At 33.4% G+C, this 15,953-nt stretch overlaps 1 protein-coding gene across 2 annotated transcripts; it reads left to right on the forward strand.

The window, feature by feature from the left end:
* The first annotated feature begins 12,186 nt into the window (after positions 1-12,186).
* On the forward strand, positions 12,187-15,953 carry LOC140798386 (protein kinase STUNTED-like). Of its 2 annotated transcripts, none has more exons than XM_073152192.1 (12): positions 12,187-12,507; positions 12,677-12,918; positions 13,011-13,096; positions 13,204-13,322; positions 13,393-13,508; positions 13,577-14,017; positions 14,105-14,353; positions 14,453-14,613; positions 14,694-14,773; positions 14,860-15,007; positions 15,209-15,358; positions 15,451-15,953. In XM_073152192.1, the coding sequence occupies exons 1-12, from the start codon at positions 12,470-12,472 to the stop codon at positions 15,694-15,696; spliced, it is 2,076 nt and encodes a 691-aa protein (XP_073008293.1). In that variant the 5' UTR covers positions 12,187-12,469; the 3' UTR covers positions 15,697-15,953. The 2 variants fall into 2 exon arrangements, with proteins under 2 accessions (XP_073008293.1, XP_073008295.1); XM_073152194.1 differs by having other exon boundaries at positions 12,497-12,572.

Consider the following 15,953-nt stretch of genomic DNA (forward strand, 5'->3'; position numbering starts at 1 on the left):
TTGTCTATCTATATCGGCATTTATCATCCACCGCTGTAAGTAAATAATCGGCCATTATAACAGCTACAGCTATATTGTGGAGAAATTGTTCTTAATCACCTTTGTAGTGCTATAGAAAGGGGTTTTATTGGCACATATTTGTTACCACTATAGGGCTATATCAATAAATTTCTAGCCTATAGCATCAAATATTTGCCGCTGCTATAAGCTAAATTTCTTATATTGTCATATATGAGTCAAGAACTCAGATTTATACATTGATAGATGTAGTTTTCTATTTCCGAGAAATCATTCATAGATTGATTGCACACCATAACATATTGGGTTATAGTTGGATATGGATTAGGTTTCTAGTAACCCTTGGGTGCCTTAGTTTGAACTTTTCTTTTTCTTCATCATTATCATAATGTCAGTACACTAAACTTTGATCCTCAAATAGATGAAACACTAATATAAATCATTAGTCTCAAACACTATGCCCATAAGCTTTAGATTGATTTTGTTTTTAGGATGTCTCAAAGCTTCTTTTTTTTTTCACTAGCTGGTCAGAAGAAGATCATATGTAATCAATTGACTAATTTTGACTTAGGATTCCATTGTTTTCCTTTGTCATCTGATCACCATCAAAGTATAAAATACTACCATTACTATTATCTTCTTTTTCCTTAGTTAAATGCTTTATTTTAAGAACCACCCAAGTATATAGTTATAATATTAAAAAGAGCAATGCCTAGATACCATACATAGGATGTAAATTTAAGGCTAGATATAGGTTGGGCAAAGAGTCTAACTCTCACTAAATGCAAAATCACTTAGAACCCACTAATTTTAGCCAACATACTAAGTCACTTAGTTTAACATTTAAGTCATGTGTGTCGCTAAGCTATTGCTGTAAGCTAAACGTCGTCGAGCTAAATGCTGCCGAGACATTTTTCAAACCGCCACATTACTTGTTAGAAATATTAATATTTCTATGCTTTTATTTTAAAATAAATAATTTTGTTTAGATAAGGAATATTTTCATGATTAGAATTAATTATTAGTTATCTAACTAGCATTTCTTTAATTGCATATTTTGATCTTTTAACTACTATAACTATATTTTAGTTATCTAACTACTAGCACGTTTTGGTTGGTGTCTTTTTATTTTCTATAAATAAAAGATGGTGCTATTGTTTTAGATATTCAAAAAACCGTAGTGCTTGCTATTACAATTAACTCTTGTTTAGATCAATGTTCAATTTTGTAAGTTGCACCTTGATTCATAACAATTTTGTATCCTAAGAACTTATTGCCTTTGTAATTTTCAACCGCAACAAGTGGACGACAAATTTGTTCAAAAGATAGATATACATTTGTCTAACTATTGCAAGAGCCTAGCCATTTGATTTTATTCATTCTCTACTTTTCAATTTTCTCCAACATTGCCGAGCTATTTCTCTAAACTACGGCTCCACACATCCATCAACCTACTTTTGAAAATTATTGATGACTAAGGCTTTTTAAGCATGGAGATATAAAAAAAAATAATTCTACAGTTTTTATCTCTGAAGAGGTATAAAGTCAGCACTAATATTCCAAGATACCCCAAGCATTATTCAATACTTTAATCTCCAGATTTGGTCACTTAAGGAATCTCTAGAGAAGAAGGGGAATTGGGACCATGATTCCATATCTTAATAAAGGAACCAAAAGGAGAGTTTGTTGTCCTCTCACAATCACTCCATAACCAAGAGACTAACTACTTGCTCAAAGGCATAGAGACTGCCTCCTAACTTGACATTGGAAGGCATCCACTGAGGAGTTAAATGATATAAGAAGCAAGGCTTATAATTTGCCAAGGTTATCAATGCACATAAACACTAAAACTTGCCTTAGAATGATAAAAATAATTGCTAGGGTCCCCTGAGGAAGCTCAGCTTATTGATCTAATTTGTTGAAATGTAGCTTTCATTTCAATTGCTGAGATCCCAACCAACATATCATTGGCGTTAGATTAGGTGATTATATTTGGAAAATGGAGTGGATTTTCTGCAAACCAAGTTGTTGAAATTCTTGTTTAGGTGAGTTAGATTAAGCAAGTTTAGATTTCTTCGAACTTTAACCCTCTTGTAGTTCTAATCTATGTGAATATAATAGTGGGTTGGAAGGTTTGCGATGTCCAAAATTTAAAAGAGTTCTACTAAAGAGAAAATCTATAATCCCAAACTAGTTGCTGTAAGTCAAGATTAAAGTTGAAAGGGGTAATGGAATCCTATTAACTTCCTCCAAAGGCCAGCTAGCTCAAGATGGGAGTTGGGGCTAGGGAGAGAGTTTTAAAGTTAAAAGATTATATGGTTGCATTCTCGCCAAATTTTCTACTAAATGATAAAAGATGAGAAACTCCCAAGGATGGAAAGGCAGAGAGAAGAAAGGAGGATCCTGGCTGCCTGACCAGAAATCATGCCTCGAGTTGATGATCGGAGAGAAACCGAGCTTTATAATGAAGTTGTTAAGAATCGTCATTGTATAGGTGCAATGAAAGAAAATGCATTCCACCGATTTGATTTCCTCGTCACAAAGAGCACAAGAGAGAGGTTCGGAGAAGCCTTTTTAAAAGAAAAGAAAAAAAAAATACTAGATTAGATCTAGTATGAAGCTTGTCTAGCCAATTTAATCACAATTTTTTTTTTCTTTTTCTAAGTTTTGATGGAAGATGAGAGCGCCAAATCTTAGGGTAACGCATCTTAGATGGTAGAAATTTAGAAGATAATAGTGAGATTTAGTTGAGAAAGTATCACTATCGTTGAACCTCCATTTGATTTTCTTCTACATTGACATCTTGGATCAAGTTTATGATCTTTAGGAGCTCTTGAATCAGATATTCTAATCTCTAAAAATAAGGGATATAATTATGGTCAACAATGGTGGAATCCAAATTCCTAGCCATACAAGTTGCTCTTGTGGTGTGCCCTACTTTAAATTACTCCTATGTAGCTTACAATTACTTTTTCTCAGGAAGCTCTTAGCTTATACTAAGTAAAGCATATCCAAGGGTTTAAGAGTTCTTTAATTAGGTCTAAACAAGTAATTCTATCATAATAAAGTGGTAACACTGAGTGATATGCTTTACATATAATGAAAAGAAATTAGTAGGTGAACTTGCAGAGAATCCACTCCTGCATAGTGATTGACATGCCCAAACAAAATACAAGAATATAAAAAGGCAAAGATTTAGATTAGTTTGTTCCTCTCTTTTCAGTATATTCTAAACAATTGCATGGCAGTGTTTGTGGAAAAGTAAGTGAATGAGATCATACTATTGATGTTGATGCAACATAGTGTTGTTCTGAAGCATGCATGGCTCAGTTATTTCCTGACATCATAATTGAAGAATAGAATTTCATTCAAAAGAAAAATACCACAAGGGAAATTATGACAAAGAGATTATTGATGAAAATAATCCATCAAGGACAAAGGGAATAACCTTAGAGTAGGTATGTGTCAACATTATAAAATTCTTGTAAGCTTCTTAGCCATTGAACAGCAATGAATGTGCAATGTTACATACATTCAGTTGATTGGATCATAAAAGCCAACCAATTTATTGCTTAGGTTTTTAGATAACCAGTTGATCAAAAAGTTTACCTATTGGATAACAAATGATAATTAACATACATCTAAGAAGTCCTCATCTGCTTCCTCTTATACAATGCATAATTGTTATGAGCCAGTTCTATAATGTTCTCTTTGTAGGAAAATTGTTTAACAGGTGATATATTAGGATTTTTTTTTATTCTTTTTGGCTCTAGTTTGAGCGAATTTGGAGATTGGAATAAGAAGTTATCACCAAAAAAATGAGGGAAGATCAGAATCGGACTGAAATGGATTATCTAATGTTGCGACAGCCATCTGAGGGTGACAAACAATCATAGGATGGTGGAAGTCGGCTGTATGGTAGGGTGGCTCGTGGAGAAAGTTGGTAATTAGGGTTTGGAGATGGGGCTAGGGTTTCTAGGCTAGATATACTCCTAGAAAAGTAAACGACTACGTCAAAAGATAAAGCAAGATAGATAATTAGTTAAACTCAATATTCATTCCCAATGAAAAAAAAACCAACGACTTCTCCTGTTTATAGAAATAGAGTCATAACATGTCAGATCCAATTCACCTTATTGAGCTTACATTTGCGGATTATCCACTTTAATTTACTTTAAAAATAATAAGCAAAAATCATCGAGTCGACTTAACTCGACTCAACTTAATTAACTCAACCCTCGTGGTTACATCATAATAATAATGTAGATAAATTAAGTGAAGCTATGCACAGGGGGTGTAAGCTTGATTTAGACTACTTTGAATCAAGATGAGCACGAGAAGAAGCTTGAGTCAAATAAAGCTTCTAAGAAGAGTAGATATGAATTTTGAAATCTTTGATCTAATGGTACTAAACTTACATATACTTCCATTTCGAGCTTTATCAAGTTGAGCTTCAATCTTGGCTAGCTTTAAAATTAATTTCAACCCTATTTAGCCTCCCCTGTCACTTCAGAAATAAATTTTTATTCTAAAATGACTACTAAATATTATAATAGCCATATTCTAATATAGAAATCCTATTCATCAAAATCACATCTAATTATACACTAACTCAATTACCAATTTACCTTTAATATATATAATCAATCTACTTTATATCAAATGAAAGAATATTTTATCTTAATTTAATAAAAAAATAAATATTTTTCATCTTTTTTTCACTTTATAATTATTACGCTCTTATTCTATAATATAATAAGTGAATATATAAATAATTATTCCTAAAATAAGTTCTTTATTTTGTTAATAATAAATAATAACTACTATTTTTGTTGCCAACTCTATTCCCTAAGTGAAAGAAGCCTAATAAATGAAAGGAATCAAGCACAGTCTTAGATTATTCTGACTATTCTCATATTTTATATATGTGAGAATATATATAAAAATCCTTGAACTGTGTACTAGCTATATACTGTACCAACTTGGTCCCCTAAAAACAATAATTGTACTCTGAGCTGCAACTCTAGAACCCCACCTCCAAATATATATATATATATATATAAAATAAAGATTCATATCCATGCAATGTAATGCAATGCAATGAAAGACTCACAGATGAATCCACCGACACTCCAAGAAAGTATCAAGAACTGTAAGAGGATGGAGGTACAATCCTACAACTGAGCAGCAAAAGCACATAAACATGGAGCTTGTTTCATGTACTTGGGATCTCCTGTACCAACCCATTTGCATGTTAATCTAAGAAGGTGACAGCCAAAAAGTGAAGAATCCATGTGGTTTGTATGGCCATAGAATCATCTTTCTTGTTTCAAATTTATTAGGGTTACGAATTTTTCATGTGCACTCTCTGAATTTTATTTTACCACATAGATCTCTGGACGAAAGAATATTTTTAGTTTAAAAAATTATATTTATTGTTTTACTTCTTCCTATTTGTTAAGGATTTATGTAGATATATTTTTTTAGCGGTTTTATATGGATAATATTTAAGAGGTGCAGAAAACTTGTAATAGTGCAGATAGACTAATTGTAATTATCTCATTTTCGAAGTTCAAAGGCTTTACTGTCTCAATTTCATTAGGATAAATTATCACCGTTCTTCGTATACACCTCTCAACTTTTCTTTTTTCTATATCACATAAATTCTTTGTTCAGCGAGTCTATATAATTACTTCTTTTTTTTCCTTAGTTGAGGGGTTATATAGATATTTCTATTTGTTTTGATTTATGGTCTATGAAGCAGCACTCACCGGTAATTCCAATCACAGTGACCAGTACTTGTGATTAATTTTTCAAAATATTATACAATTTCAACCATTAGATTGTCATAAACTATTGAAAAAGTTGCAAACCTCAAAAGATGCCAATCTAAAAAGATACAAATTAAAACTACAAGAACTTATGTATCATTCAATCCAAGTGATGGATGCCAAATGAGCATTTAAAGTGTGCAGATTGCACAACACTCCTGCATTTAGGGATGGTCAGGTTGAATAGGTGGGTGAGAGGAAACTATCTCCATCCTATTTGGTTGAAACATCACCATAGTGTACTCTAATCGGAAGAAGACTGACCATGTGAAGTAGTGAAGTGCTCCTTAGGCCACCATGATGTCCTTTTTAACATCTACACCAATTGGATTAACTTGGATTGGTCCCATTTGGGATGCCATCCTGGAAAATTTTAAAGCTATTATTGCCACTGGGATTTGGATGATTTGGAAAGCCAGGAAGAAATTATATTATCGAAGTTGAAGTTCATATATTATCGCCCGGCTTGCCTCACGGATGGCTAACGAGTATTTTGATTGCAAGATGGGCAAAATAACAGCGAAGAGAAGACATGATGCCTCCTAAGATCCTCTTGATGGTCGAGCAAGAGTAGGGATAAGTGGCCAGAGATACTGTCGGTAACCATTCTTTTCCTTTTTGGTACATATTATTAACTCATTAAATTATTAAAAATCTCATTCCTCGACCGTGTTAATGAAAGATATCAAATTACTATTTTATGCTTAACTTTACTTTTTTTCTTAAAAAAAAAATTAATCATGTGATACTCGTATAATGACTTATCCGATCTTTCCATAGTTAAGAGAATCAATATGCCATGAACAAAATTTGAGGGGGATTATTTAAGTCATAAAAAGGTTGACATGTTACATCCGATTGTTAAACTAGTCGTATTCATGTTTATTATCTCAACCTATTTAGATTCAACTTATTTATGATCTAGTGACCCATTAATTAAAAGATAATATGATTATGACTCAAATAATTTATTTATCAGTTGAATAACTAGTTTATAATTAAAATAAATTTATAATTTGAACACATTCATATATCCCATTTATTAAATAGATAGATCCTGTCCAAATTTGCTTGAATTTTTTTCAACACTACCCAAATGCCAACCCTAACTAGTGATCTAAGAGAATAATATTATTTTATTTTGATGATTTTCGACCACTACATGTGCTCTCAAAAGAAGACTATTGTAAAGTTATTAAATAATATTAGAGTAGTTTATTGATCTAGTTGGGGGGTTTCTCAACTTAGAATCAATGCATATTTTCTATATTAATCCTTGGTTGTTAGTGACCATATACTATTTCTTTGGTTGTCCATTTGTTCAACATGAGGTCCTACAAATTGGACTACTTGCTCTTAGGTCCTCAACAAATATTCTAAGGTATTTTTTATTATTATTATCATTAAGAACATTGTGCGAGATAGATGAGTTACAAACTTATTTATTTAGAGTGTCCTTCTAGTATATCAAATAGATAATTTTATTTAGTAAAATTCACTAACTCGAAAAGCCATTTTTAGTACCGCTAGTAAATTACAGGATTTTTATAGAAAAATTTATACGTATCTAAATCACTCGCACAAAAAGCGACTTATAGCATTAAAAGTATACTGATGATTTAATGTTGTATTCACGTAGGTTAGAACTCAATAATGAGTTTTTGAGTGAATGAGTTTGTAATTAACTTGATTATGTACATTGGTTGGTGTGCTGAGACTTAGAATAGTCAAAAACTCTTAATTTGTATGCTAAATTTATACATAATTATCTTATTAAGGAATTGCATATTTTATATCCTTTTACTATTCCTTTTATAATCACTTTTAAAACTTTACTATGCAATTATTGAGAATTCCACACATGCATTTTTATATTATTATCTCAAAAAATTCTTGAATTAAAAGAAAATTAACTAAAAATTGATGGAATATAGAATATTCTATACCCTTCGGGGAAAGAAAACAAAACTAAGACCGACCATCGCAGTCTAGTGATCAGTCCTATCAACGTATAATATAGGCATAACTTTTGATTCTTCCTTAAGATTTTAGGGTTGGTATTTAATAAATTTTCTGCCGATGCGTTATATATGCATGATTTGAATTTATTATTATCTTCTTCTTTTAAGGATTAGCCTAATTATTCAACCTTTATATTGGAAGGATTACTTTCTCTAGTCTATGATCAGCACAGAGAATAATCATCTATCGAAAAAAGAAAATAAAAAATACTAAATTTTTTTAATTTACCTCTCTTCTCTTTTAATCTTAGAGATTAATTCTCCCTCACTTCTATGATGACTCTAAATAAGAAAATTAGTAGTGTATTTTTGAGATAATAAAACTAAAAATGCATGAATCAAAATAGTAAAATTAGAAGTAGATCTCAAACTGCAACCAAACTTTGAACATAATATAAATATGATGTGAAGAAATTTCTTCTCATCTATTTGGATATATTCCTCTCCTCAAAAGTTTCAGCATATCATAATTATCGCTACATTCTTTTAAAATATCAAAAAAATATAATTTAGATTTACAAAATTATTTTACCCTTATATTTAATATCATGGTACAACAATAAATATTATTTTTTATGTAAGATAAAAATAATTGATGAATATTTATATTATCTTATATCGGTTGAGAATTAGGGAAAATAATTCATATATTTTACGAGAAGAATGGAAGAATTCAAAACGGAGTAGAACCCAAACAGCAGCCAAACTTTGAACACTATATATATAATGAGATGCAAAAATTTCTTATCATCTATTTGTCTGCATTCCCCCTTGTCAAAATCCCAAATGAAAAATAAAATAAATGTGACGTTAGACTACGTGGAAAGTGATAAATCCACGTTGATACCAAGAGTGGTGGTTGTCTTCTAATACCTAACAATATATATATATATATAGTGATATGCAAAATGAAGAAAATACTCTTAAAATAAGTTTATTAGGGTTAAGGTAAAAAGGTAAAAGAGTAACTAAATCTTAATCTGAAATGAGGGGTTAGGTAATCTAATTTTTATTTGGAAAGTTATAGAATATTCAAAAGGGGCGAAAATTGACCCGACTCGGTAACCAGATAATTTTAATAACGTGTGCCACTTGATCACATGTTTATAACCCGGGTTATAAGTTACTGAATAGTACGAGTTATTAAAATTTATAATCTGTTTAATAAACGAGTCGTGCTCATTTTTGCAATATCATGACCTGGCATAAACTTGACTAATCCGACCCAATTGCCACTCTTAAGGGCATCGAATCCTAGCAACATCAGTATATAGTGAGACACCATTAAATCCTCGTAGCTCTAAAAGAAAAGAAAAAAATATCGGTTCTATCTATTGTTAGGTTAAAGTTAACTCTGACCTAACCTGAACCGACTAATCCGACTTAATTGCCACCCCTAAGGACACTTTGGGTTCGAATCCTAGCAACATCAATATTTAATGAGATACTGTTAAATTCTTATCGCAGTAAAAAGATTACAAAGAAGAAAAAATCTTTGTTCTGTCTATTGCTAGGTTAAAAGTTAACGCATTAATATGGCTGATACAGTGAATGATAGTAAAGACAAACAGTAGGATTTTTTCTAACTATAAAGTGCAAGTGCTCTCTTGGATTAGTCTTCTTCATCTCTTCATTTGGCCACCGAAAGCGTTTTATAGTGTGGACCTGGAAATAACTTTTTGGCATCTCATAGCCATTGGCATAGTGGAAGCCATAGTTGTAGAAAATTTCACTAGTTGTGGTTCTCCTACCCTTTTCTTTTTCTTTTTTGCAACATATTCCATTCTTGATCTTGATTATAGTTTTGTTTACTAGTCAAATACTAAGTGGGAATGAGACAAATTATTCTCGGTATCATATAATAAACACACTCTTTATGAAGAGAAACTTGCACTGAAGGGTGTTAGCTTTGTTATTATTATTAGTAGTAGTAGTGGATATGTAGGATTCCTTATCTACCTCTACTACCTCTAATGGATAATGCAAGCATTTAAATTAATGCAGGATGAGGAAGAACATTAGTCAATCTTTCCATTATGAATCCAATTAGGCACTTATAGGTATACCCACCTTGTATTATTTTATCCATTTGAACCACTTTGGTCCTTGTTTTCTAATTTTTATTTTTCTTTAATTATTTACATCGCCAATAAGAATAAGAGGCTCATGCTGATTTAAATCCCAACGGCACCGATTTAACTGGGATACTATTAAGTTCTCATTTCTTTCTCTTCATTTAAAAAAAAAAAAGTAAGATAGTATTAACGGAAACACCATTAAGTTTTCACCTTAGTAGTAGTGTATTGTAATTAATTAAGTTCCATAAAAATTTCTAAAGAATAAAACCTATCCAGTTATCATAAGAAACGTTTAATTAGATATCTTTGAGAGAAGTTGGAATCAATACCTACCTTAGAAAGATATATTTACTGTTTAGGTAGTTGAGGGTCATCAAGATTCCTGAGATGCTTCAATTATTTATTTCATAATCTAGTGGAAGATTATAACGTACAAGGTCTCTTTCCTAAGTAGTAGCCAAATTCTATTTACGTGTGGCCATGCATGATCCCAGCTTTAAAATAACCCACCATATCTTTGCCTCCCTAATTATCTTTTAGGACCCACCTCCTCTTCTTCTTCTTCTTCTTCTTCTTCTTCTTCTTTGTTGGTAAGAAATATAAACATATATTATGTACAAAAATTGCATGAGATCCTCACCAGCAGTAGCAGTTCGTAAGATGATTTGGAGAGCTTTTGATTATCTTAAGTGGGCTCTAATATTATTTTACAAAACTAATTCATTTCGAGACTTAAATAAGAGACGATCGATCGATGTGCGCTTAAAAATAACTAAAATTTTAAATTCTTTTAATTTTATTTAAGTTAATTTTTTGTTTAATAACTTTACTTATGGACTAATAACTTAATCAATGACTTATATTTGGATTAGTAATTTTTAAACACACATAATCTTATATTTAAATTTTATATATTAGACAAGTATAGTTTCCATATCCTCAGTAATACATATTTTTATTTTCAACATCAAAATGAAATGATTCTTCTGTTGAATTTAATCTATCAAAGTCCCATCAGAAAGCTGAAATGGTGTGTCCCATAATCAAATGAATGTTTATATATATATATATATATATATATATATATAAACTTTAGGAGAATTTAGTGGTGAATTTGATTTAGGGAATAACTGCTGGAGGGTAAATTTGAATTTAACCTTTTTCATTTTAGGGGCGAGATTGTAATTTCTACCCTTGATTTGGTCAAAATTTAGAGCTTTTATTTACCATGGATATTTAATTTTAATTTAAAAGATCAAAATGTCCTATGTGTTTTAAAAGTAATTAATATTTGTCTTATGCTCTAGTCTTTCTCACTATTTATATTTTGTTAAAAATATTAACATTTTAATGCAAAATTATCTTCTGGTAAAGGTTTTTATTTTTAGTTAAATAAAAAGGGGTAAAATGTAATTATTTTTTTTCTTTCATTTGGCACATCACTGCCTACATCTAGTCTTATATTGTGAAAACGTCCTCTTTTTGGTATAATTATTCAAAAAATTAGCATCTTTTCTTTCTTGACTGAGAGTCCTTTCTTCTCAAGTTTTAGTCATATAATTTGAATACACTCAAAATTTCTTATGAACAAATTAGATCTATGTGAATTCCAAACAAAGAAGGGGGCAATTTACAAATCTTTTTAGATTCTCGTTTTGCAAATGATCAAATAAAATTTTGGATTTTAACATTTTAGATATACGCAAATCTACTCCTTTTTATGAATAAATCTACAAAAGAAAATGAGAGAAAAGTAGTATTTTCAGATTAATTAGGGGATCGTCAGAGGTGATTTTTTTGCAAATATATCCAAGAACAAAGAACAAGGAACTGAGAAAAAAAAATTTGAGGTGCTGTATTGCAATAAGATTAGCTTGCAGGTTGTTATTTGCAAAATAGACCTAATGCAATTATTTTAAAAACCCCTCCAGTGGGCTGGAAAATGACCATTCTACCCTTCAAAGCGAATGGCCCCACTAAGCCACCACACCGGTCAAAGTAAATCCTGCGGTGGGTTATAACTTCAACAATTAAAAAATACTACCGTTGGGGCCGCCAACCGACTGCAGCCGGTAACACGGGTTTGCATTTACCGTTGTGTCGGTCCAATGCGGTGACCGGTTATTGCGGGTTTCCCGCGAAAAATATGCCGGGTATCGTGAACCGCAGGATCATATCCGATTATCCGAGTACCGGGGCTCCTCCTCCTCCTCTTCTCCCCCTTCTCGTGCCCATTTTGGACTCTGCTAATTGTCATCAACCTTTCCTCTCTCTCTCTAAAACTCTTTTCTTCTCTCTTCTCAATCCCATCTCTTTGTCTCTTTCTCTCTTTTCCTCTCTCTGGTAATAGAAAACAGCAGTTTAGCTAAGCTAAGTCGTCATCAAAGACCAAACTTTGGGGGTCGTTCTTGATGGGTTCTCTTTATCTCAATCCTGGGGATTTGAATCCAAATCTGGGGATTGTTGGAGTAGTTGGGCTGCTAATGTCTCAGGCTCGGCCGTTCTAATTTTTTTTATAGGAATGTTGTGCCAGATTGTGACAAAGCAACAAGTTTTTAGGTGGGTTTCTTGTTGATGGGTCTTGCTGTTCTTCCATCTATCTTCTTGTAGTTTATATCCAGCAGGCAGGTTGGATCTTTTTGAGAAACTTTCGAGTTGGGTTTGTGTTTTTTAGGTGGCTTCTTCTTTTCAGGTTAGTTTCTTTCTAACTTTTGGATTCTTTATTTAGGGAAGAGGAAGTGTCCACAGTAACATCACTGCAAAGTTTTGTTAAGAGGAATGCGAGATTAAACAGAGGGGAAGAAAGGATGACAGTCGAGAATGAATTGCTTGATAGAAAGGCAGAGGGAAATTGTATACTTGTTGGGCTTCAGATGGATGCCGCAGGAAGAGATTTGATCAATTGGGCACTGACCAAAGTTGCGAAGCAAGGAGATCGCATCGTCGCCGTTCATATTTGCCGCAAATCAGGTATACTAGATAGAGAGGAAAAAAAAAACTTTAGAATGCTAGTACTATTTGATATTCATCTCTTACGCACAAGACCAATTCTTCTATTCCAGATCTCTCCAAGACAAGCACTTTGTCTTTGATCAAAGTGTTGGATGAATACTTGCTAGCGTATGAATTCCTCTGTAAAATGAGACAAGTAAGTTTTTTTTTCCAACTTTTCGCTTCTTTTCTGCATAAAGCACTGATCAATCTGATGATGTACGTTGTAGCATTTAAAATTCTCAACCATTACATGGATTTTAGGTAACTCTCGTCGGCCGGGTCACGCCCGGGAGCTCAATTCAGAAAGTTTTGGTCAAGGAGGCAAAGCTCTGCGCTGCCATGGCAGTTCTAGTTGGAGTAAATAAGAATTTCTCATTTGGGTAGGTATTAGTTATTAAATTTAGGTGCTCAATAACTGTTGTTATTAGTCTGATCATTGTTGTGGTTTAGAGGTCCATCCTCCCTTGCAAAGTACATGGCCAGGAAACTACCTCCAACCACTGGTGTAATTGCTATCCATAATGGAAAAGTCATCTTTGAGAGAGAAGCAACTAAACCTCCTTCAGGTAAGCGATCTCTGAATCCAATTTCTTTTGATAATCTAAGCATCTAATCTTTATCTATGCCTTCTTAGGAGGAGACCGAAAGCCAGTTCTTGGAAGTCTTTTGCATCCAAGTGTTGGCATGGATCCAAAAGTTATCGTTCCAAATCGTAAGGGTAGTCCTGACAAGAAAACTGCTGGACCTACTGAAGTTGGACATGGAGGAAGCATGCAGGAAGAGGGTGGAAGCACTTCAAGCTCCATTACCGTTCTAGTGAAGAGGTTACCGGAGCAGAGGCTTGGTTGGCCTTTACTCCGGCGAGCATCATCAATTGAGACGCCAAAGGGTGAGGAGGTGAGAAAGTTGTCGGTTGTCCAATGGGTGATGAACCTACCAAGTAGACCTTCGCCGTCGAGTACACCACAAGGGGAGTTAATTAACGAGTTGAAGCATATCCTTGAAGCAAATTCCTCAAGCTGCAAATGGTTTCGATACGAGGAACTCCACACTTCGACTAATCAGTTCTCTGCAGGTTTGGTTTCGATACAGATCCTTTTCGATGTATATGAGTATTAATCTAGTATACATGTGAAATTGTCATTACAATTTTAAATCACAGAGAATTTGATTGGAAAAGGAGGGACTAGCCAGGTATATAGGGGATGCCTTCCTAATGGTCAGCAGGTAGCGATAAAACTATCAAAATTATCGGCAGAAGCATCAAGGGATCTCCTTCTTGAAGTCGACATCGTCACTAAGTTACGGCACAAACAGATGGTTCCTCTGATTGGCATCTGTATTGAGGACAACAGCTTCATCTCTGTATATAGTTATCTCTCGAAAGGAAGTCTAGAAGAAAACTTGCATGGTAAAGTCTTCTGAGAGTTTCATTGTGATTCAAGAAATTTTTGTAAAATTGAAAACTTATACATGAGGGTGTTTCTAATCTGAGTTCAATTGATGGTAGGTAAAAGATCCAAGCCACCACTATCTTGGAACATGAGATTTAAGGCGGCAACTGGGATTGCTGAAGTTCTAGCCTACCTCCATACAGAATGTTCTCAGCCTGTAATTCACAGAGATGTCAAGTCATCAAACATTCTTATCACTGATGATTTCGAACCTCAGGTAACATTCAGTGTCAATTCACAAGAATTTGACCTTTCTTACTAGAGTTTCCAATTATGGACTCCTCTCACTTGTGGCAGTTATCTGATTTCGGGCTAGCTATTTGGGCACCACCTAACTCATCCTCCATAACACATAGCGATGTCGTTGGAACTTTTGGGTAGTTCTTCTGTCCTTGAATGATACCAAATTTGCAGTATATGAAGAAATCTTTGCTAGATTTTGAAATTTTTATTACCTCTACAGATACCTTGCTCCTGAGTACTTTATGTATGGGAAGATTAGCGATAAGATCGACGTCTACGCCTTCGGTGTTGTTCTGCTTGAACTCCTAACAGGTAGAAAGCCAATCAGTGATGATAATCCTAAGGGCCAAGAAAGTCTAGTCATGTGGGTAAGGCTCAATCTTCCTCTCTTTTTGTTCACTCTTTCCTTCACACATCACAATTGAATTATTGTTTCTAAAGAATCAAGAACAATTTTTGGAAAGCTTAGTTTGCTGGCATATTTTGGCACTTCGGATAACAAATAAGATATCAAATGATTTGATTTTGATCTTAGATCTTCTCATGAACTAGTCTTAATACTCAAACAGGCAACACCTATATTAAGCCGAGGGGATGTTATGGATCTATTAGACCCTAGTCTCGACAGGAATTATGATGAAATTCAAATGAGAAGAATGGTTTTAGCTGCATCTCTATGTATTACAAGAGCAGCTCGTCTTCGGCCTCAAATGATTCAGGTAAATTAGTAACATAACAAATTTTGTTATACTAGTCTAGTATACTCTATCAAGCATGATAATAATATTTCTTGTGTTCTTTTATGCAACAGATTCTTAGACTTTTAGAGGGAGAAAACATTTGGACAGGAGACAACAGCGAAAATGATACTTCAACTAACGAGTTGGATTGCATGGATGATGAAACCTATCCAGTTTCAAGTGTCAGCTCACATCTAGGCCTTGCATTGCTCGATGTTGAGGACGCTGAATCAATATCGAGTTTCGAACATAGTAATCTCAGTTCATTGGAGGAATACTTGCGAGGACGCTGGAGCCGCTCGTCGAGCTTCGATTAGCTCCTGTTTGGCATTGTCATCTTTGTCCATCTTCTTCCCCCGTTCCTCCCTTGTTTAAATTTTGAGTTCATCTTGTTTTCACAGCATAAAAAGCTATGTCCAGGGCTATTATTGTGGGCCTTTGTGACTGCATAGCTTGGAAGGGCATTCTTTTCACCCAAGGTGTAGGTGAAATACTAAAGAAGAAATGCATCCATTTCCATGGAAAACAAAAAAACAAAACAAACTTAAATGTTTGATAGCTTGAATTTTCTCCC

Source organism: Typha latifolia, chromosome 12 (genome assembly GCF_019914945.1).
Source record: "Typha latifolia isolate L0001 chromosome 12, TyphaL0001v2, whole genome shotgun sequence".
Lineage (NCBI taxonomy): Eukaryota > Viridiplantae > Streptophyta > Magnoliopsida > Poales > Typhaceae > Typha > Typha latifolia.